The sequence below is a fragment of the Entelurus aequoreus genome, linkage group LG11 (genome assembly GCF_033978785.1).
Source record: "Entelurus aequoreus isolate RoL-2023_Sb linkage group LG11, RoL_Eaeq_v1.1, whole genome shotgun sequence".
Lineage (NCBI taxonomy): Eukaryota > Metazoa > Chordata > Actinopteri > Syngnathiformes > Syngnathidae > Entelurus > Entelurus aequoreus.
Genome location: NC_084741.1, coordinates 62,412,043 through 62,434,444, shown reverse-complemented (window position 1 = coordinate 62,434,444; position 22,402 = coordinate 62,412,043). Strand labels below are relative to the sequence as shown.

The 22,402-nt window shown below is 38.6% G+C and overlaps 1 protein-coding gene across 2 annotated transcripts in view; it reads left to right on the top strand.

Moving 5' to 3' along the window:
* Positions 1 to 22,178, top strand: part of ncalda (neurocalcin delta a) — a 61,260-nt gene extending 39,082 nt beyond the window's left edge. The window contains exons 2-5 of one of the 2 annotated variants that reach the window (XM_062063737.1): positions 112 to 518; positions 14,637 to 14,742; positions 16,397 to 16,516; positions 20,753 to 22,178. In XM_062063737.1, coding sequence (XP_061919721.1) covers positions 141 to 518; positions 14,637 to 14,742; positions 16,397 to 16,494 — 582 coding nt within the window. In that variant the 5' untranslated portion in view covers positions 112 to 140 and the 3' untranslated portion in view covers positions 16,495 to 16,516; positions 20,753 to 22,178. Of the gene's footprint in view, positions 1 to 108; positions 519 to 14,636; positions 14,743 to 16,396; positions 16,517 to 20,752 lie in introns of both variants that reach the window. The other variant, XM_062063736.1, reaches the window with a different exon arrangement.
* The last annotated feature ends 224 nt before the right edge of the window (positions 22,179 to 22,402 follow it).

Here is a 22,402-nt window from a genome sequence, read left to right as displayed (position 1 = left end):
TGGTAGTGACGGCCATGATACTATGCAAACTGGTATTGCCTGTTTACCTGTAGGTCTAATATTCTTTCCATCAGTTAACCAAAGCTCCTCATTTTCTGTGTCTTCCAGCAGAGTGCCAAGTCATTTAAGAGCTGCCAGACATGGGGAAGCAGAACAGCAAGCTCCGTCCCGAGGTGATGCAGGACCTCCTGGAGAGCACGGACTTCACCGAGCACGAGATTCAAGAGTGGTACAAAGGCTTCCTGCGGGATTGCCCCAGCGGGAACCTGTCCATGGAGGAGTTTAAAAAGATATATGGCAACTTTTTTCCTTATGGAGATGCTTCAAAGTTTGCAGAGCACGTTTTTCGCACGTTTGACGCAAACGGTGATGGCACCATAGACTTTCGGGAGTTCATTATTGCTCTGAGTGTGACGTCACGTGGCAAACTGGAGCAGAAGCTAAAATGGGCCTTCAGTATGTATGACCTGGATGGGAATGGCTACATCAGTAAAAATGAGATGCTGGAGATTGTACAGGTGAGTGAATTGTCTGAGTGTTGACACAGAAATTGCCATTTTTAGTTTAGCGTCCAGTTTCTATCTCAAAGAGCTAGTTCACCCATATATTCAATGAAACATTAGCTAGAGAAATTATTGTATACTACAGAATATTTCACACTTATAAGATCAGCATTGCTGACAATAAAGGAAGACAGCTCTGCTCCAAGAGCCTCTTCTGACACATTATTACTAAGTTATGTTCACCCTGAGACCTTGTTTACGGCCGGCAGTGAAGACCTTTACATTGTAAAAGGTTTTCAGGCATTTCTGTATCCGGAAAATTGAAGTGTTTTACTTTTTCTCAGACATAGCAATTAGTCTCATATAATGTGGATATCATGGAAAGCTTTTTTTTTTACTGTCTCTGTTTTCTGAGGTAAAGTTCACATCAATGTACCCTAACTGTCTACTTCTGTAGAGTATACTACAGTATAGTTTGGCATATATGATATATAATTAAAAATAGCATTTTTTTTAATCTTGTAAGATACGTTTTTGTACTCTTAGTTTTCGTATCACACAAAATGTCAATAAGACGGACGAGTAAGTCGTACCTCAGCTTACGAATTTAGTTGGTTCTCTGACATAACTAATAGCCTATAATAACTGTATAGCATTACAATGTCACCCATTGAAATTGACTAAAATTATATTGTAACTTCTGGATAACAATATTGTATCAAAGACAACAAAAGTTGTTAATGTATATAATGTAATAATACCTCGCTTTGCTTAGTTTTAGATTTATTTATTTAATTCAATGAATATCATCCTCTTCTTCTGAGCACTGCACTTCACAACCACTTTCCTCTTTCCCATGTTTGAAAAAACGAAAGTTTTGTCTTTATCGGTCTAATAGCTACTGTAGCTATAAGCTAATGCTAGCTTGCAAGTTCATACCCCAAATTTTTGCTCATATTCCAAAAAACTGTACCTCTGTTATGTGACACGACTGATAAGGGTAGCTGTATTTGAGATGACAGAAAGTAACTTCCTGATGTATTTTATTTCTATCATAATCTTTATATTTGTAATACTGACATACTGTCTGTCTGCATAGAATGTCTTATTTTAGTTTTAACTTGTTCATTACTGTGCCTTGTTTTAAGTAACATTTATTTCTATAGCACCTTTAACGGCACAGACAAAAAGTCACAAAGTGCTTCACAACACAGTTGAAATATCACAAATGACAGGCAATATAAAAGGCCAATATAAATATACAATATAAAAACAAAATATAAATATACAAAATAAAACAATATAAAAGACAACATAAAAATCATTGAAGTCTAAGAGTAGCTAATTAAAAGCCTGTACAAATAAATGAGTCGTAAAGGGGAACTGCACTTCTTTAGGAATTGTTCCTATCATTCACAATCAATATGAAAGACATGACGACGGATGTATTTTTTTTTAATGCATTCTAACTAGGGATGTCCGATAATGGCTTTTTGCCGATATCCGATATTCCGATATTGTCCAACTCTTAATTACCGATAGCGATATCAACCGATACCGATATCAACCGATACCGATATATACAGTCGTGGAATTAACACATTATTATGCCTAATTTGGACAACCAGGTATGGTGAAGATAAGGTCCTTTTTTTTAAAAATAATAAAATAAGATAAATAAATGAAAAACATTTTCTTGAACAAAAAAGAAAGTAAAACTATATAAAAACAGTTACATAGAAACTAGTAATTAATGAAAATGAGTCAAATTAACTGTTAAAGGTTAGTACTATTAGTGGACCAGCAGCACGCACAATCATGTGTGCTTACGGACTGTATCCCTTGCAGACTGTATTGTTATATATTGATATATAATGGAGGAACCAAAATATTAATAACAGAAAGAAACAACCCTTTTGTGTGAATGAGTGTGAATGAGGGAGGGATGTTTTTTGGGTTGGTGTACTAATTGTAAGTGTATCTTGTGTTTTTTATGTTGATTTAATAAAAAACTAAAAAATTATTTTAAAAAATTTAAAAAACGATACCGATAATTAAAAAAAAAAATGATACCGATAATTTCCGATATTACATTTTAAAGCATAATATCGGACATCTCTAATTCTAACTCGTAAATAAAAGTCATCTTACAGTGGAGCCAAGGGGAGGTCCTCTATTCCGCTCATAAAACTCAATAGATAACCATCCAAAAAGGGCCAACAATACTCCATTTACATTTCGTGACTTGCATATTGACTAAATATTAGTGATTTTGTTATTACAAGCGCTAACGCAGACAAACTATTTATAGCAGCGCCGTGATCACTAGCTTGTGTGCCAATGTTGACATAATCGACTGATCAGCTGCATTATCGTTTCCTTTTTCGTCAAACTTTATAGTATGTGGTAAATCATGCCTCTCACCTGGATAGTAGAAGGACCAGGACGTATTCTGACAAGTTGGTACACTTTGACAGCCAAATCAGACACAAAATGTCGAGAACAACACGAAAATACGCTTGGTTTCACTCCCTTTTTCTTCGTGAGGATTACGAGTTATTCTTCATCTCATTGGAAATGTAACAAGATTCTATCAGTCCGCATGCTAATGACAGCAGGCATTGTACAGTAAGTGATGTTTTATTATGTTTGTTGGCTCCCATAAATGTCCTTATTTTTGAAGGAAAAGCACTGTACTTTTCAATGAAGATAACTTTAAACTAGTCTTAACTTTAAAGAAATACACTCTTTACATTGCTAATGTGGTAAATGACTATTCTAGCTGCAAATGTCTGGTTTTTGGTGCAATATCTACATAGGTGTATAGAGGCCCATTTCCAGCAACTATCACTCCAGTGTTCTAATGGTACAATGTGTTTGCTCATTGGCTCAGAAGGCTAATTGATGATTAGAAAACCCTTGTGCAATCATGTTCACACATCTGAAAACAGTTTAGCTCGTTACAGAAGTTACAAAACTGACCTTCCTTTGAGCAGATTGAGTTTCTGGAGCATCACATTTGTGGGGTCAATTAAACGCTCAAAATGGCCAGAAAAAGAGAACTTTCATCTGAAACTCGACAGTCTATTCTTGTTCTTAGAAATGAAGGCTCAAACACAAAATTGTTTGGGTTACCCCAAACTTTTGAACGGTAGTGTATATATTAAATGTTATTCTAAATGTGCCTGTTACTACATCACATATACTTACAGCATGTATTTAAAACCTTCATGGAGGTATTTGGATGTTTTAAGGGCTTTTTAGGCCAAATAGAGGGCTCCCAAAGGCTCCATCATAAACTGACTTTTGATCGCATTTTCATAATGATCAAATTTGGACCCTGAATAAGTGACATATTTAAACTGTTGTTTTTTTGAGTCGAATGATCTTCAATGATTTTACAAGAATTGGGTGCAGAAGTTTGAATATATTTTAAATGTTAATTTACACAGCCCTGCGATGAGGTTGCGACTTGTCCAGGGTGTATCCCGCCTTCCGCCCGATTGTAGCTGAGATAGGCTCCAGCGCCCCCCGCGACCCCGAAGGGAATAAGCGGTAGGAAATGGATGGATGGGATGTTAATTTACACAGGGGCAAAAGAATACATGCTAGAGATGTCCGATAATGGCTTTTTTGCCGATATGCGATATTCCGATATTGTCCAACTCTTAATTACCGATACCGATATCAACCGATACCGATATATACAGTCGTGGAATTAACACATTATTATGCCTAATTTTGTTGTGATGCCCCGCTGGATGCATTAAACAATGTAACAAGGTTTTCCAAAATAAATCAACTCAAGTTATGGAAAAAAATGCCAACATGGCACTGCCATATTTATTATTGAAGTCACAAAGTGTATTATTTTTTTTAACATGCCTCAAAACAGCAGCTTGGAATTTGGGACATGCTCTCCCTGAGAGCACATGAGGAGGTTGAGGTGGGCAGGTTTGGGGGTACTAGGGGGTGTATATTGTAGCGTCCTGGAAGAGTTAGTGCTGCAAGGGGTTTTGTTCTGTTGTGTTTATGTTGTGTTACGGTGCGGATGTTCTCCCGAAATGTGTTTGTCATTCTTGTGTGGTGTGGGTTCACAGTGTGGTGCATATTTGTAACAGTCTTAAAGTTGTTTGTACGGCTACCCTCAGTGTGACCTGTATGGCTGTTGACCAAGTATGACTTGCATTCACTTGTGTGTGTCAAAAGCCGTAGATATTATGTGACTGGGCCGGCACGCAAAGGCAGTGCCTTTAAGGTTTATTGGCGCTCTGTACTTCTCCCTACGTCCGTGTACCACTCCGTACAACGGCGTTTTAAAAAGTCATACATTTTACTTTTTGAAACCGATACCGATAATTTACGATATTACATTTTAAAGCATTTATCGGCCGATAATATCGGCTGTCCGATATTATGGGACATCTCTAATACATACCTATTCAAATAAGATATATATATATACCCCCACTAATACTTTTTAAATAAGCCATTATTCATCATAAAGGAACCTAAGAGTGTGTTTGTGATTAGTGAAGCCAGACCCAAAGATGGTTTCAGTTAAGTGTTCCTATTAGCTTTGCTTTGAACAAAATCATGTGTTCCGAGAGAGTCATACAGTGGCCTCATGGTTAGCATGTTGACCTCAAAGTCAGAAGGTGAAAAATGTCCTTTGGAGCATCGCCGTCTGGAGTTTGCCTGTTCTCTCCGTGCTTGGGTTTTCCGCCTACATCCCACAAACATGCATGTTGGGCTCAGCTAATTGGAGACTGTAGGTGTTAATGTAAGTGTGAATGGTTGTTTGTCTATTTGTGCCTTGTGATTGACTGGCAACCAGTCCAAGGTTTACCGCGTCACTCAGCAGAAGTCTGCTGGGATAGGCTTCACCACATTTATGACCGTAAGGAGGACAAGCGATATCGAAAATGAATGAATGAATGTTTGTTGTGAGGAGATATAAAGGCTTATGCTGGATGTTAGACACAATGGTACCTTGAAAACTCATATTGCAAAGCAACATTGTCCTTAGAAATTACTTAAAATACATTTAGTCCCAATTTTAACATGTAACATACCTTTTAAAAAGAAAACTTTTAGACAAGAAATATTGTATGAAACACAATACTACACAAAGTACTACAAACAACTACAGTATTTTTATGAAGTAATGTAATAATAATGTACAGCATTTTCCTTGGAAAGCGGACGTCTACGGCAGTGGTCCCCAACCACCGGACTGATTGGTACCGGGCCGCGCAAGAAATTAAAAAAAATTAAAAAATTAAAATATATATATATATATATTTTTTTTTTTAAATCAAATCAACATTAAAAAACACAATATATACATTATATATCAATATAGATCAATACAGTCTGCAGGGATACAGTCCGTAAGCACACATGATTGTATTTCTTAATGGAAAAAAAAATAAAACAATTCTATTCCCCCAGCTGCAATGACACTCCCCTTCTCTCTTAAATTACCAGTGTTCGCTTTCAATCAAGAAAGCTAACAGAATAGTTGGCAAAAGTTGTTGTTGTTGTTTACAGAGTTGACTTCACGAAACTCGCTCAACTCTGATGACGGGCTATAAAAGTAGGGGGGTATTTGTATGAGCTTCCACTTTCTTTAGGCAATCATATTTTGCTTAATTTTGCTCTATTTATTTATCCCTCATCTTTGCATGCTTGCATGGGGTTCCTCCAGGTTGTTTGTCTATATGTTCCCTGTGATATGTGCCACACACACACACCAAATACAGTTGTCCTGCAAGTACCATTTAGCAATAGCTACTTGAGTAGTTTTTTCAGTGAATACCGGTACTTAATTTTACTAATTATTTGGATGACTACTTTTTTATGTTTACTTGAGTCAAATTACTCTAAAGTAACGGTACTCTTACTGAAAGGGGAACTGCACTTTTTTGGAAACTTTGCCTATCATTCATAGGGGTGTAACGGTACGTGTGTTTGTATTGAACCGTTTCGGTACGAGGGTTTCGGTTCGGTTCGGAGGTGTACCGAACGAGTTTCCACACGAACATATTAAGTAGCAGCCTCCGCTTCCTTCTGCCTCTGTCTCTGTCAGTCCTCTACACCAGTGGTCCCCAACCACCGGGCCGCGGCCCGGTACCGGTCCGTGGATCGATTGTTAACGGGCTGCACAAGAAATTAAAAACATTTTTTTATTTTTTTTATTTATTAAATCAGCATAAAAAACACAAGATACACTTACAATTAGTGCACCAACCCAAAAAAACTCCCTCCCCCATTTACACTCATTCACACTTATTCGCACAAAAGGGTTGTTACTTTCTGTTATTAATATTTCTGGTTCCTACGTTATATATCAATATAGATCAATACAGTCTGCAGGGATTAAAAAAAAAAATACCACTCCCCGGTCCGTGGGACAAATTTTCAAGCGTTGTCCGGTCCGCAGTTACAAAAAGGTTGGGGACCACTGCTCTACACAGCAACCAGCATTGTCCCACCCACACAACCATCTGATTAGTTACAAACAGAGCGGTAACAGACAATCAGCAGTGCGTATTCAGAGCGGTAGCAGCCAATCAGCAGTGCGTATTCAGAGCGCATGTAGTCAGTGCTTAGCGTTTAGCAGGCAAGCATCAGGCAGTGGATTCTCCCCAAATTATAGTGAACACCTCCCAGTCAACTACTAGTAACATCACTATGAGCCCGTTGACCTTCTAGAAATATAAAAGGCCGTTCAGCTCGCTCGCAGTCCTGGATTGAGGTGAAGGCTAATTCGCTTTTAATGTAACGTTAGAGTGTGTGTGTGTGTGTGTGTGTGTGTGTGTGTGTGTGTGTGTGTGTGTGTGTGTGTGTGTGTGTGTGTGTGTGTGTGTGTGTGTGTGTGTGTGTGTGTGTGTGTGTGTGTGTGTGTGTGTGTGTGTGTGTGTGTGTGTGTGTGTGTGTGTGTGTGTGTGTGAGTGTGTGTGTGTGTGTGTGTGTTACGGACAGCAAAGCCCTGTCCGTCTGTTATTTCACTTTGCCTTTTTCTGTGTTGATTGAGCTGTGTTAAAGCAGCAAAAAAGGACATTATGTTAAATGAAGAGTTTCTGTCTCTGATAGTTGATAAAATAATGTAACTGCATCATTAAGCCTACATGAACTCCATGGTGTTCAGGGATGAATAGTCTCTCCTATTGCTATTGTACCATTTTTTCAGCTATAGTTACATTAATCATTAGAAATGCAGCAGCCTAGTTTTGAATGGCAGGGTCCCTGTTATCACGTGTTGATAAAAATATAACATTTACATAATAGAAATCAACTACAGGCTTCCCAAATGCTGTAATAAATTAAGCATGATGAGTTGACTTGAAACTGTTTAATGTTGCACTTTTTATATGTAGAAGAAACGTTTTGTCATTTTATTTAATCTGAGCAACAACTTGAGGCAGTTTAATGTGGATTAACGTGGGCAAAATTATTATAGTGGTCCCAATGTTAAAAGGATAAAGCCTTTGTTTACAAATTTGGTAAATAAATAACCAAAACATTTATATTTTGTTGTTTTCTTACTGTACCGAAAATGAACCGAACCGTGACCTCTAAACCGAGGTACGTACCGAACCGAAATGTTTGTGTACCGTTACACCCCTAATCATTCACAATCCTTATCTGAGACAACCACATAGGTTTTTCTTTTTTTATGCATTTTAAGTCATAAATAAACGCTAGCAAGAGTCAGCTAAAATGGAGTTAATGGGAGTCGCTCTATTCCGCCTATAAAGCACTTTAAAAAACATCTAAAAACCTCCAACGTTTTATGCACCCGCAGTAAGTGTATATACAAAGTGGTAACAGGCACATTCATAATATGTAATATTTACGTGTTTTTCTCATTTTAAGCATATGTCAGTGTTTAACATACAGAGACGCATCATTTTCGCTATTTCCTTCAACAATAACAACTACTTTTTATGGCAGATATATGAGAGCCAACGAAGACTACTTTCTTCTATGTATGAAAAGTGCAACATTAAACAGTTTCAAGTCAACTCAGCCTCAGATTAACTTTTCTCCCCCCCACAGCCTGGCTAACTTGGCAGTAAGAGGTGGGAGCTGTTTGCTAGTCTTTATCTTTGTTGAAGCGATGTTCACCTGGGGGTGGTGCCGCTTTAAATGGGTTAGCATGTTTGACGTGTTGGCAGAAGCATGCCTTACCGCTGCTGAACAATGTCGGCAAACCTCCGTCCTCCGCACCGCGCAGCCGAAGTGTTCCCAAACGGGAAATCTTAACGAAGCAGGAGGGTCTTCCAGCTCTGGCTTTTATATGTTGTCGTAGCCCTGGTCGTTGCTAGAATGCCGTGTGTTGTGCCTCGGTGTGCATTGTTTACACAACGTGCGCTACGCTACTTAATATGTCCATGTGGAAACTTGTTCGGTACACCTCCGAACCGAACTGGAACCCCCGTACCAAAACGGTTCAATACAAATACATGTACCGTTACACTCCTAGTGTTCTTGTCTTACGTGGGGATTGTGAATTGTAAAAGTGCAGTCCCCTTTTAAGTACAATCCTAGACTGCCCTTCCATCCTTTTTCTACACTGCTCAGAAGAACAAGTGCAGGTCTCTGCTATGACCCAGCTCCTCTGGACAGTATTATAACTTGTAATCTCTCAGCTCTTTTGTGACTCAGAGGATGAGCTGCCTCGCTTGTAGTAGGAGGCAAAACCATCCCCTATTTAAAGCTGCTACTGCCCTGTAATCACAATCAACCCTCTGTTCACATGTCAGCTATCATTCTCCGCACAGCCGCCTCCCTACTACAGACTGCAAAAGTGGGCTATGATTTCAATGATTACCACCGAGCAGCCTGCAAGGACACAGTGAGCTCAGTCACTGCACTGATAGTTCCACATGCGTGTGTTTGCCTTTTCAGTAATCATCTCAAAGAGGGGACATATTTTTACTGGGAGCCATCCATTGCATATAAATGTCCAGTATAACCGAGACGTACTTTGAGAGTAAGAGGTTTTTATGACTTTGGTTTTGAAATAAAGTACTATAGTACCTCAACTTATGAGTTAACTGGTTCCGTGACGCATTGAAATGTTGTAAATGTATGCATGTTCAAAATAAACTCAAACTCAAACCATACTGTATTTGTTGTACAGTAAGGGGGACGGCGTGGCAAAGTTGGGAGAGTGGCCGTGCCAGCAATCTGAGGGTTACTGGTTCAATCCCCACCTTCTACCATCCGAGTCACGTCCGTTGTGTCCTTGAGCATGACACTTCACCCTTGCTCCTGATGGGTCCTGGTTAGCGCCGTGCATGGCAGCTCCCGCCATCAGTGTGTGAATGTGTGTGTGTGTGTGTGTGAATGGGTGAATGTGGAAATAGTGTCAAAGCGCTTTGAGTTCCTTAGAAAGGTAGAAAAACGCTATACAAGTACAACCCATTTACCATTTACCATGTCCAAGATTTTTTTTTTTTTTTTTAAACAGTACGTTGTTCAACCCTTCTGTACTTCAGGAGTAAATATGGATTGCCATGGCGATCATTCACAACTCAATGTCCGTTTAACATGATCTGCACACGCAAAGACGGTGTAACACACACAGAGGTGCCCAAACTACGGCCCGCCAGCGTCCAAAATCCGGCCCGCGGGAAGTCCCAAGTAAAAAATAAATAAATACAAAAAAACAATTTTTTTATTATTCTTTTTTTAAATCTGTCCTTTCTAATCCATTGTCTACCGCTTGTTACTCTCGGTGTGTCCTAGCTGCTCAGGCACATCATATTGTCTAAAAATGCATTTTCCCATCGATAATGTGACATCATCGCGCTCTGAATATATATATATATATATATATATATATATATATATATATATATATATATATATATATATATATATATATATATATAGTCCTTTCTAATCCATTGTCTACCGCTTGTTACTCTCGGTGTGTCCTAGCTGCTCAGGCACATCATATTGTCTAAAAATGCATTTTCCCATCGATAACGTGACATCATCGCGCCCTGAATATATATATATATATATATATATATATATATATATATATATAGCCTGGCCCCCGGCCAAATTCTTTTAACCAAATGCGGCCCCCGAGTCAAAAAGTTTGGGGACCTCTGGTGTAACACATCATTGCTTTAAACTCGATGATGATGCAAGTGTGGGCCTTCGTCAAGAAGGCCCAGCAGAGGATGTACTTCCTGCGGCAGCTGAGGAAACTTAAGGTGACAGAGATGCTGGTGCAGTTTTACTCAGCCATCATAGAGTCCATCCTGACCTCCTCAAATCACAGTGTGGTTCCCCGGCGCCACAGTCCAGGATAAGAATAGACTGCGGCGCATCGTACGTGCTGCTGAGAAGGTGATTGGCTGCAAGCTCCCATCCCTCCAGGACTTGTTCTCCTCCAGGACCAGGAGGCGTGTGGGTCGGATCACAGCTGACTCTTCTCACCCTGGACACACACTATTCTCCCCTCTCCCCTCAGGCAGGAGACTACGCTCCATCCAGACCCACACCTCCCGCCACCTGAACAGTTTTTTCCCCTCGGCCATCAGGCAAATGAACAATATCTCCTAACAGCAGCTCCTTGAATTCCTTGAATCCCTTCTAAGTCTATCTGATAGCTCAGTCACAGCTCTTTTTATACCAAATATGTGTTATATGTGTTTTATGTCGCACGTTTGCACCAAGAAAAATTCCTAGTTTGTGAACCCGTTCTCAAACAATGGCAATAAAACGATTCTGATTCTGATTCTGATTCTGAAGTGATTCACCCAAGCACTTAGCTATTCCACACAACATCCTCCCCTGAACAGGTTAGGCCATGCCCCCTTTTGACATCATCCCCCACTGACCCCCCTGAACAGGAGGTATATTTAAGTTTCAGTTTGTATTTATTTATTTATTTTAATGGAGGTGGATTAGATGGTCAGTTGTCTTCTTCACTGGTTCTTGGTGGACAATGGGTTCCTGTATATGGATTTGTTTATATATGTGTGTGTGTGTGTATGTGTATGTATGGATGTATGTAGGTATATAATATATATTTATAAATATATATAATTTATTAATTTTTTTCCCGGTGCGCTCTTGGGTCCTGCTCATCTGGCGGGGGTCGGCACCTCAAGCTACTGCAGCCAGGCTGCGTGTAGCTTGATGCACTGCAGGATATTCTGCAGTCCTGCAAGGTGGCCAGCTGCTGTGGTCGTGACCTTGTGTGTCAGCGTGTCTGTGATCTCTTTTCTTTCTTTTTTATTTTTCTGCTTCTCTTCCCTCCGGGGGAGGATCCGCCAGGGCAGTTGCTGAATGTTCCATCTCCATTGTTGGGGTCCCTGCAGGTGGAGTGGGTGGTTCCCGTGGCCCCGTGCTGGGCGGTCCTGCAGCGGCCGATTTGGGTGGGACGGCCTGGGGCGGGCCCTACCGTGCTCTTCGGGGTGGCCCGGTTACTGGTGTGGCGGGGCAGATTCACATTCACTGTACAAACATACATATACACATACTGTACATATACATGCAGATATGCATACATACACTCATGCATATAATTAAAAATCATCAAACATATATTAGCGTTGTTCCCCTAGGGCAGAGGTGGGCAAACCTTTTGGCTAAGGGGCCACATAATGCATTTCAAAGCATATCATATCTGTTGGAAATAAGAGTAGGCTTCTCAAAATTGGGCTATGTTAATCATAATACATCTATTTTTAACAATATCATATCAGAACATCAAAGAAACATAATAATGGTATTTAAGGGTTAACACTTACATTCTCTTTTAGTGGGAGCAGTGTTGTTGATCCATCCATTTTTGCCAGTCCAAGTCTAGTATCAGTTTTGTTGTGGTAATTCTCAAAACAGATCTTTGCTAAATTCTGTTTTAATATTTGGCGGGCCGTATTAAAAGGACCAACGGGCCGGATGTAGCCCACGGGCCGTAGTTTCCTCACTGTTAGGGCCTAGAGGAAACTGGGTAAAAGACGGCGCATTGACAACACTTAAAGGCCTACTGAAATGATTTTTTTTTATTTAAACGGGGATAGCAGATCCATTCTATGTGTCATACTTGATCATTTTGCGATATTGCCATATTTTTGCTGAAAGGATTTAGTAGAGAACATCAACGATAAAGTTCGCAACTTTTGGTCACTGATAAAAAAAAGCCTTGCCTGTACCGGAAGTAGCGTGACGTCACAGGTTGAAAGGCTCCTCACATTTCCCCATTGTTTACACCAGCAGCGAGAGAGATTCGGACCGAGAAAGCGACGATTACCCCATTAATTTGAGCCAGGATGAAAGATTCGTGGATGAGGAACGTGAGAGTGTAGGACTAGAGTGCAGTGCAAGACGCATCTTTTTTCGCTCTGACCGTAACTTAGGTACAAGCTGGCTCATTGGATTCCACATTCTCTCCTTTTTCTATTGTGGATTACGGATTTGTATTTCAAACCACCTCGGATACTATATCCTCTTGAAAATGAGAGTCGAGAACGCGAAATGGACATTCACAGTGACTTTTGTCTCCACGACAACACATTGGCGAAGCACTTTAGCTACGGAGCTAACGTGATAGCATCGGGCTTAACTGCAGATAGAAACAAAATAAATAAACCCCTGACTGGAAGGATAGACAGAAAATCAACAATACTATTAAACCATGGACATGTAACTACACGGTTAATGCTTTCCAGCCTGGCGAAGCTTAACAATGCTGTTGCTAACGACGCCATTGAAGCTAACTTAGCAACGGGACCTCACAGAGCTATGCTAAAAACATTAGCTATCCACCTACGCCAGCCAGCCCTCATTTGCTCATCAACACCCGTGCTTACCTGCGTTCCAGCGATCGACGGAGCGACGAAGGACTTCACCCAAACATCCGTGCGGTCGGCGGCTAGCGTCGGATAGCGCGTCTGCTATCCAAGTCAAAGTCCTCCTGGTTGTGTTGCTGCAGCCAGCAGCTAATACACCGATCCCACCTACAACTTTCTTCTTTGCAATCTTCATTGTTCATTAAACAAATTGCAAAAGATTCACCAACACAGATGTCCAGAATACTGTGGAATTTTGCAACGAAAACCAAGCTTTTTGTATTGGATACAATGTGTCCGAATACTTCCGTTTCAACGATTGACGTCACGCACATACGTCATTCTACATAGACGTTTTCAACCGGAAGTTTAGCGGGAAATTTAAAATTGCACTTTATAAGTTAACCCGGCCGTATTGGCATGTGTTGCAATGTTAAGATTTCATCATTGATATATAAACTATCAGACTGCGTGGTCGGTAGCAGTGGGTTTCAGTAGGCCTTTAACCTATTGTTAATATAATAATCCATCCATTTTCTACCGCTTATTCCCTTCGGGGTCACGGGGGGCGCTGGAGCCTATCTCAGCTACAATCGGGCGGAAGGCGGAGTACACCCTGGACAAGTCGCCACCTCATCGCAGAATATAATAATCTACAAGGTTAATACAGTTCGCTTCGCTTTCTTCCCCTCCATTTATCTGCTTTCTTTTGTAATTCAAGTTATCATTACATATACGTATTGTTGCATTTGAAACAAACGTATTGTTGATAATAGACATTATCATTATTATTATTATTCATTATCAATAGCGCTCATTCTATTGCTATTTTTATTGCTCCATTTGTAGTACAATAATGTTCATTGTATTTTCTGTGTTATTAATATTTACTTCACTAACTGCTTCTTTGCTATCACTTTTCGTATCATATTTATGCATATCATATGAGATTTATTTAATTTTATTACATAAATATTTATTTTTTTGTCTTTCTACCCCCTCCTGCACCGGTCCGGCTGCGCCAATCATTAATATAAATCAATTTATTAAAGTAAAATATAAATAGGGCAACAAGAGAAGTATCCCACACTTCTCTTTTGTAAAGTAAATCTGCACAACAAATATGGGCATCTACATCAAACATATTATTTGCCTTAGTAACTGGACTGGACAAAAAAAAAGTTGTTTAAGTTTACTTGTGTTGTGTAATACATTTTAAATATTCATGTCTGCTGAATAACTGTCAACTTTCATCAAGGTGATTGAGAAAAGTCATTTACAAGTTCTTTATTTTTATTTTTTTATGTAGGCTATTTATAAGATGGTGTCCTCTGTGATGAAGATGCCTGAAGATGAGTCAACCCCTGAGAAAAGGACAGAGAAGATCTTCAGGCAAATGGACACCAACAGAGATGGTAGACTTTGCTTTATTTCCTGCTGGTTTACCTTTTTTTTTTTTTTTTAATTTCATTAAGTTTATTTGTTGGGCAGTTTATTATTTTGATTTTAACACCCTGGCCTGATTTGGTGTGATTCAACCCCTACAGTAAGGTTTGGTTCCTCAAAAAGTAAATACATTTCTAAACCTGCAAGCTTAGAAACAGGACGAGCAAAAAGAAAATACATAAGGATGGTAAAATAAAGAGAACATTGTCATGTGGACATTAAAAACAGGATGTAATTAAAAGAGAAACTTGGATTAGATAACTGTTCTTATGATAGCATGCTAATGTTATCATGCTAACGTTAGCTTGGTAACGTTTTATAGTCGCATTTTAGTTCATTTTGTATGTTTTAACCTAATAATCATGGGTTTTGTTACTTGCCACTATGTTGGTTGTATGTTCTGTTAGCATGCTATTGTTAGCATGCTAATGGTTTATGCTAGTTTTGTAGCTAAATGTGTACGTTTTAATCCGATATGCATTTTATGACATGGCGCCATCTTGGAAAAATGCTAAGCTTTTCCATATCAGCATGCTATCATTAGCATTGTAACATGTTACACAAGCGTTTTAGCTAATTTTGTATGTTTTAACCTAATAATCATTAGGGATGTCCGATAATGGCTTTTTTGCCGATATCCGATATTCCGATATTGTCCAACTCTTAATTACCGATATCAACTGATACCGATATATACAGTCGTGGAATTAACACATTATTATGCCTAATTTGGACAACCAGGTATGGTGAAGATAAGGTCCTTTTTTTTTAAATTAATAAAATAAAATAAGATTTCTTGAATAAAAAGAAAGTAAAACAATATAAAAACAGTTACATAGAAACTAGTAATTAATGAAAATGAGTCAAATTAACTGTTAAAGGTTAGTACTATTAGTGCACCAGCAGCACGCACAATCAGACTGTATTGATCTATATTGATATATAATGTAGGAACCAGAATATTAATAACAGAAAGAAACAACCCTTTTGTGTGAATGACTGTAAATGGGGGAGGAAGGTTTTTTGGGTTGGTGCACTAATTGTAAGTGTATCTTGGGTTTTTTATGTTGATTTAATAAATAAAAAAATTTAAAAAACGATACCGATAATAAAAAAAACGATACCGATAATTCCCGATATTACATTTTAAAGCATTTATCGGCCGTTATTACCGGACATCTTTAATAATCATGGTTTTGTTACTTGCCGCGCCATCTGGGAAGTATGCCAAATTGTTATGTTAGCATGCTATTGTCAGCATGCCAACATTTTATGCTATTTTTTTAGCAAATTTTCTACGTTTTAATTCAATTATTATAGATTTGATGACATGCCATGGAAGTACAGCACGCTAACTGTTCCAATGTTAGCATGTTAACGTTTTATGCTAGCCAAATTCTGAAAATGTTACTACATTGTTCTATAATGTATTTATTACACATTTCATCAATTCATTCACAATTTCTACTATTTATTTAGCATTTCATCAACATTTCAGTTTAGTATCACCTTTTCAGCATTTACACACAATTTCTACAGAAATTGCTGCATTGAGTTCAAATATAATTTCTTAGGGACATATTTTCAGCAATCCAAACTGACTTTTAGTATGTGTTGTTTTAGGTAAGCTGTCCCTGGAGGAGTTCATCAAGGGAGCAAAGAGTGACCCCTCCATTGTACGCCTGTTACAGTGTGACCCCAGCAGTGCTGGACAGTTTTGAAGATGAGGCATCAGCTTGTAAGGTAATTTGTAAAGCATCTATTTTCTATACTGCCTGATTAGGGTTGTGGAGGAGTTGTAGCCTGTCCCAGCTGACTTTAGGGGGGAAAGGCAGGGTACACCCTGGCCTGATCACTAGTCAATCACAGGGCACATAGAGACATACAACTCATATTTACACTTACCAATAATTTACAGTCCCCAGTAAGCCTAATATTAAGTATGAGCAGATAAGAAAATGCACTACGCTATTGTCCTACCCCTTTGTTGTGAAATACAAATTTAATCTACATTTACAACTAAGCAACAGAGCTTTTTCTGGAACTTTTCTTTTCACTTCTGGTACAATATCGATATTGGAGCCTTGACCACTGTATTTTCCGGACTATAAGGCGCATTTAAAATCCTTTTTTTTCTCAAAACTCGACAGTGTGCCTAATAACTCGGTGCGCCTAACGTACGAAATAATTCTGGTTTTGCTCACCGACCTCGAAGCAATTTTATTTGGTACATGGTGTAATGACAAGTGTGACCAGTAGATGGCAGTCAAACATAAGAGATACATGGTAGGAGGTATGATGGCAATATCATTCAAGTAAACAACACCAACATTTTATATGTTCCATTGACAATATAGAACATTACACACAGCGCTCAAAAATCTATCAACATGTTTTAGTATGACTTTGGTAAGCTATGAAGTATGACTCCTTTAATGCGCCCTATAAACCGGTGCGCCTTTTATATGAAAAAAGATTGAAAATAGACCATTCATCGCCAGTGCGCCTTATAATCCGGTGCGCCCTTAGGTCCAGAAAATAAGTTTTTCGTCGTTACAGATATTGATTCGCTACAGGGTAAATCATACATACTTTTATTATTTAGTAGTTTGAAACGTTTTAGTAGTTTGAAACGTTGGAAAAGTCTTGATCAAGTGAAAATAGTCAAACAGAGAACAATAATAGGTATGAAAAACAGTAACCTATTTATTATTAACAGTCTGGAATAGACTTATGCTGTCTTTAATTAAGTTAAAATCGAGTGGTAATTTGGCGACATCCAGTGGCCACAATAATTCATTAAGTTAAGTTCATTATGATGTCAACATGTTTGTTACTGGATACTTTCTAATATGCCTCTACCTTGAAGGCTTTGTGTCTGTAAGTAAAATGCAAGTATAATTATTTTAGACTTGTTCATACTGACAAATGCCATGTTTTAGTCTACAATTTTGTTTCTATTAGTACACCTTTTACAAGAGGTGTCCTGATCCGATCATGAGATCGGATAGGGGGCCGATATTTGCTATTTTTAACTGATCAGCTGATTAGCTGCCAAGTCCAAACGATCTTTACCACAGCTGTGTCGCAGTGCTTACATGGCTGAAGATTCTACTCTTGTAAAAGATTCCTTTCAAGGGTATGCACACTCAGGGAGAGACAGCTACATTTCCATATTCTTGTTTGTGCATTGATTTCACAGAGATGTACGGACTCTTATGCACTGAGATCCAACGATCAGCTGTTGGTCTCTGTCCCTTTTGCTCGCACTGAAAAAAGCTTTTGTCTATGCAGCTCCTTGTGCTTGGAACATGTTACAAAGAGACTGGTAGCTGACTGAATTTTTTATCTTAAATGCTTTTAAATCTAAACAGAGCATTTGAAGGAGCCTCAGTTATCTGTAACTGTTTTACTTTATGTCCATCCTGTCATTTTATGTGTAACTTGGCTGCCTCTTGGCCAGGACTCCCTTGAAAAAGAAGTTTTTAATCTCAATGGGATTTGTTCCTGGTTAAATAAAGGTTAAATCAAATGAATAAAAAACACATATGCAAGAGTAGCATGAATTCTAGAAGGGTGCATGTCTTGCCAGAAAACCGGCTCGAATTTGGTAGCAAGTTGCAACAAACGTGTCGTTTATCCACAGTGCAAAATTGCTTCTGAGATTATAATGCTCACCACCATGGTGGAAAACAAACTATGTTTATACCATGTACTATTATCACTGGAGGACTAGAGAAAAACTAATGGCTAAGCATCCTATACACACACACACACACACCAAGCAGGACGGCGCAGGAAGCTAACTGCTTAAGCGTCAATGTAAAGTAGGGACGATCGATCCAGATGTTGATACTATCGATATCTAGTGATTCCATCCATCCATTTTCTAACGCTTATTCCCTTTGGGTCGCGGGGGGCGCTGGAGCCTATCTCAGCTACAATCGGGCGGAAGGCGGGGTACACCCTGGACAAGTCGCCACCTCATCGCAGATCTAGTGTAAAATACCACATCTAGTGATTCTAATGTGGTATTTTAATTTTTTATGTTTTTTATTAAATATCCTTTTTTGGTGTTTTTTGTTGTTTTTACGAACTCAGAGAGTGTGTTAGGAAGGCTTTGGGGCAAAACCCAAATTATTTATATGGGAGCCAATAGTCATTTTTGCTTTTATTTAGTTATTTTGCACTAGCCACTTTATTTTGTTAGAATACTTGTATGTAGCATTCAATACAACACATGTAATACTAGATCTATACTAGCAAATTCTATGTTCAATAAGATAAGCTAGATAAAACTGGTTTTTGTTTGTTTTTGTTTTTTGTTTCAGTTACTTGCTAAAAACATGTTGAATTGTATAATCTATTTTCAAAGTATCGGATTGAGAATCAAATTCAGATCGGATGTGAGGACAAAATTGTTGATTAGGACATCCTAAGAGACAGTATTACAAATGTCTAGCTTGTGTGTTATTGTGTGCTTAGCTGTTGTGTAGCTGCTAGCCTTACCTTTTGTAAATGACGTGACTGAAATAGAAGAAAAGACCAACCTCATGTGCCCATTGGAGGACAATTACCGTATTTTCCGGACCGTAGGGCGCACTGGATTATAAGGCGCACTGCCGATGAATGGTTTATTTTTTATCTGTTTTCATATATAAAGCGCACCGGATTATAGGGCGCATTAAAGGAGTCATGTTATTATTATTTTTTTCTAAATGTAAAACACTTCCTTGTGGTCTACATAACATTTAATGGTGGTTCTTTGGTCAAAATGTTGTATAGATTGTTTTACAGATCATCTTCAAGCAGCTTTCTGACAGTCGCTTCCGGATGCGTCGTTTTGTGGGCGGTCTTATTTACGGGGCTCACCTTCGGCAGCGTCTTCTCCCCGTCATCTTTGTTGTAGCGGTGCAGCGTGCAAGGACGGGAGTGGAAGAAGTGTCAAAAGATGGAGCTACCGGTAACTGTTTTAATGACATTCAGACTTTACTTAAATCTATAACGGAGCAGCATTTCCTCATCCGGAAACAACAACACCGGAAATGTGTCCCTTGAAAAACCTTCCGACTGGAACTCTAATAACTAAAGTTCCTTGGGTGAATAATGTTAACTCACTATACCTGTACGTTTTAGCGCTTTCATGGCGAGTTTACTGACAGATATAAGTAAGAACTTTACGCTACTTTATATTAGAAATGGCAACTATGGAGGATGAATGTCCCATAAGAAGAAGATAGAGAAAAAGAAGAAGCTTATCGACTGCGGAGTCGGCACAGACTACAAAGGCGGACGCATGGAATTTTTCAGGATTTATGCAGATCCCAAATACAGATCAGCAGGTACCAGAAGGTAAGAAAAGTTGCTTTTGCATAATATTGCGAAATAAAACGTCCGATAATATGTCTTACCTTATACACACACCATAATAATACTCGTATGTTGAAGCACATCAAACGGTACAACCTACAATTATCTCTTATGTTTGACTGCCATCTACTGGTCACACTTATCATTACACCATGTACCAGATAAAATTTCTTTGTGGTGGGTAAGCTCAACCAAACTTATTCCTTACATTAGGCGCACTGGGTTATAAGGCGCACTGTCGAGTTTTGAGGGGAAAAAAGGATTTTAAGTGCCACTTATAGTCCAGAAAATACGGTAGATGTTAACTGGCTGCCCAATTTTGCACAATTAAACACTCGGCAGGACTGCTTGTATCAGAGATTTTACAGGAGATATAAGCCGATACAATCCGATACTTTTATTTTTGCTGATATGGGACTGATATAACCCTTAATATTAACACTGATTTGTGTAATTTAAAGTAAAAAAAACCCAATTCAAAGGAGTTAGTACCTTAACAGCAATGAAGCTCAACACTGTGTACAGGCCGCCATAACTCCTTTGTGTTTAGCCATTCATTGTTTCTATATTTCATGGCCAGAATTAAAAATGTTCCAATTCTCATTCTAGCTTTCAGTTCCTGCCACAATGTCTTCTTCAGTGCCTCCATGGCTGATCCATAATGCTCTTCACCTTACACTCTGGGGACGTCTGATGATGAAAAATGACAAGTTCACGATGAAGAAGACGAGAGACCTTCAGTTTATGTTGAAGACTTCAAAGATGTGCACACTTTCCAGCTCTTGAGCAGTTTGTCCAAATCCCCGCAGACTCTCAACTGCTGGACCTTCTTGCGGTTTCGAAAAGCTCACCGATGGCTAAAAGAGCCTCCATTACCACTAATGTGCATAGTAGACAGCAGTGCACCATAATGAAGGAAAAAGAGACATAATTTTGTTTCACGAAAGGACTTCCTTAGGTAAGAGATTTTAATCTGCAGAGCGGACGTCTAATTTACTCTTTTATACTGTGAGAATGTTTAATGTGTATTCCACAAATGTGTAGATTTTTATTTCATTACGACAAAAAAAAGAATAACATGCTACTTTCACGAATGTAACAATGAAGGATGAAACACGTCATTTCTGTGGTTTTGCATGTTTTTCGACATCTTTTAACAGGTGGAGCAGCAGAACATTCTGGTCCTTAAGTTTTTGATGACAGTGTCAATGCTTTAAAAAAAAAAGTGCACGCCTCAATTTGTAATGCAAATCCAACCTTGTGTGTTTTATGATATTTATGCTGCTGCAGGATTTAAAACGTAAAAGTCGGTTTCTTTCTACTCTTTAAAAAAGAAAAACATTTTACTTTCACTTTTAGATGTTTTTAAATGGGAAACGGGATCAGTTTACGACTATCAACACTTGCTTATGCGCTTGTGTTTGGCAATGGTGTGTTGCTTCTGTTCCCATATTGTGAGGGTCAGTACTACCCGTCAGTATTATTGACAACACTGAAAAACTTCTCTTTTTTTGGTGCAACACAAAACAGCATTGTTGTGTACAACAAAAGCAGTATTGCATAAATGTATACATTGTGACGTGTTGAATGAAATGTTAATAGTTGCATTTTTTGTAGGTTTTTGTATGGCATATCCTGTATTAAATAGGCTCATCTTTAGAAGGCAAGAATTTCATTTACAATTAAATGTTGTGGTTTTGCTTACTGCCTGAACCTCAGGGTGCACGTCTAGCTCACTGTAGATCATTTAAATAGTTGGCAACTCACTGACCTGTTATTTTCACCTGGTTACTAAATACCTTCAAGTCATGAACGTCATCAAATGTATTACATATATTATGTAATTTATTATGACAGTTCTAGTGAAGGCGGCGACTTGGTTTTAGTGACGCTCATTTTTTTTTTTGTAATATAAGAATGTTATGAAACTGAATATTTTGTGTAAGAAAGAGGACAGCGGGGGGAAACATGTATGTAATTGGCAATTATGAATGTCATTGTTACATTATGTGTACAATAAAAGCAGATGTTTGCAGCCCGACGTCACGCCCATGTAACAAAAAAAACAAGCAATGTTTCTCAAAAAAAAAAATTAAATATGTTTTTTCTCTGTAGTGAAATGTTTATGAAGATGTTTTGTTCCTAATGAAATATATCATTAGAAAACTTCCTGTTCATAGGAACAAGATTTCCTCTCAGAATTTCAAATTTCCTCATAGGTTTATTAGATTCATATCAGATTGAAAAGATTCATCCATA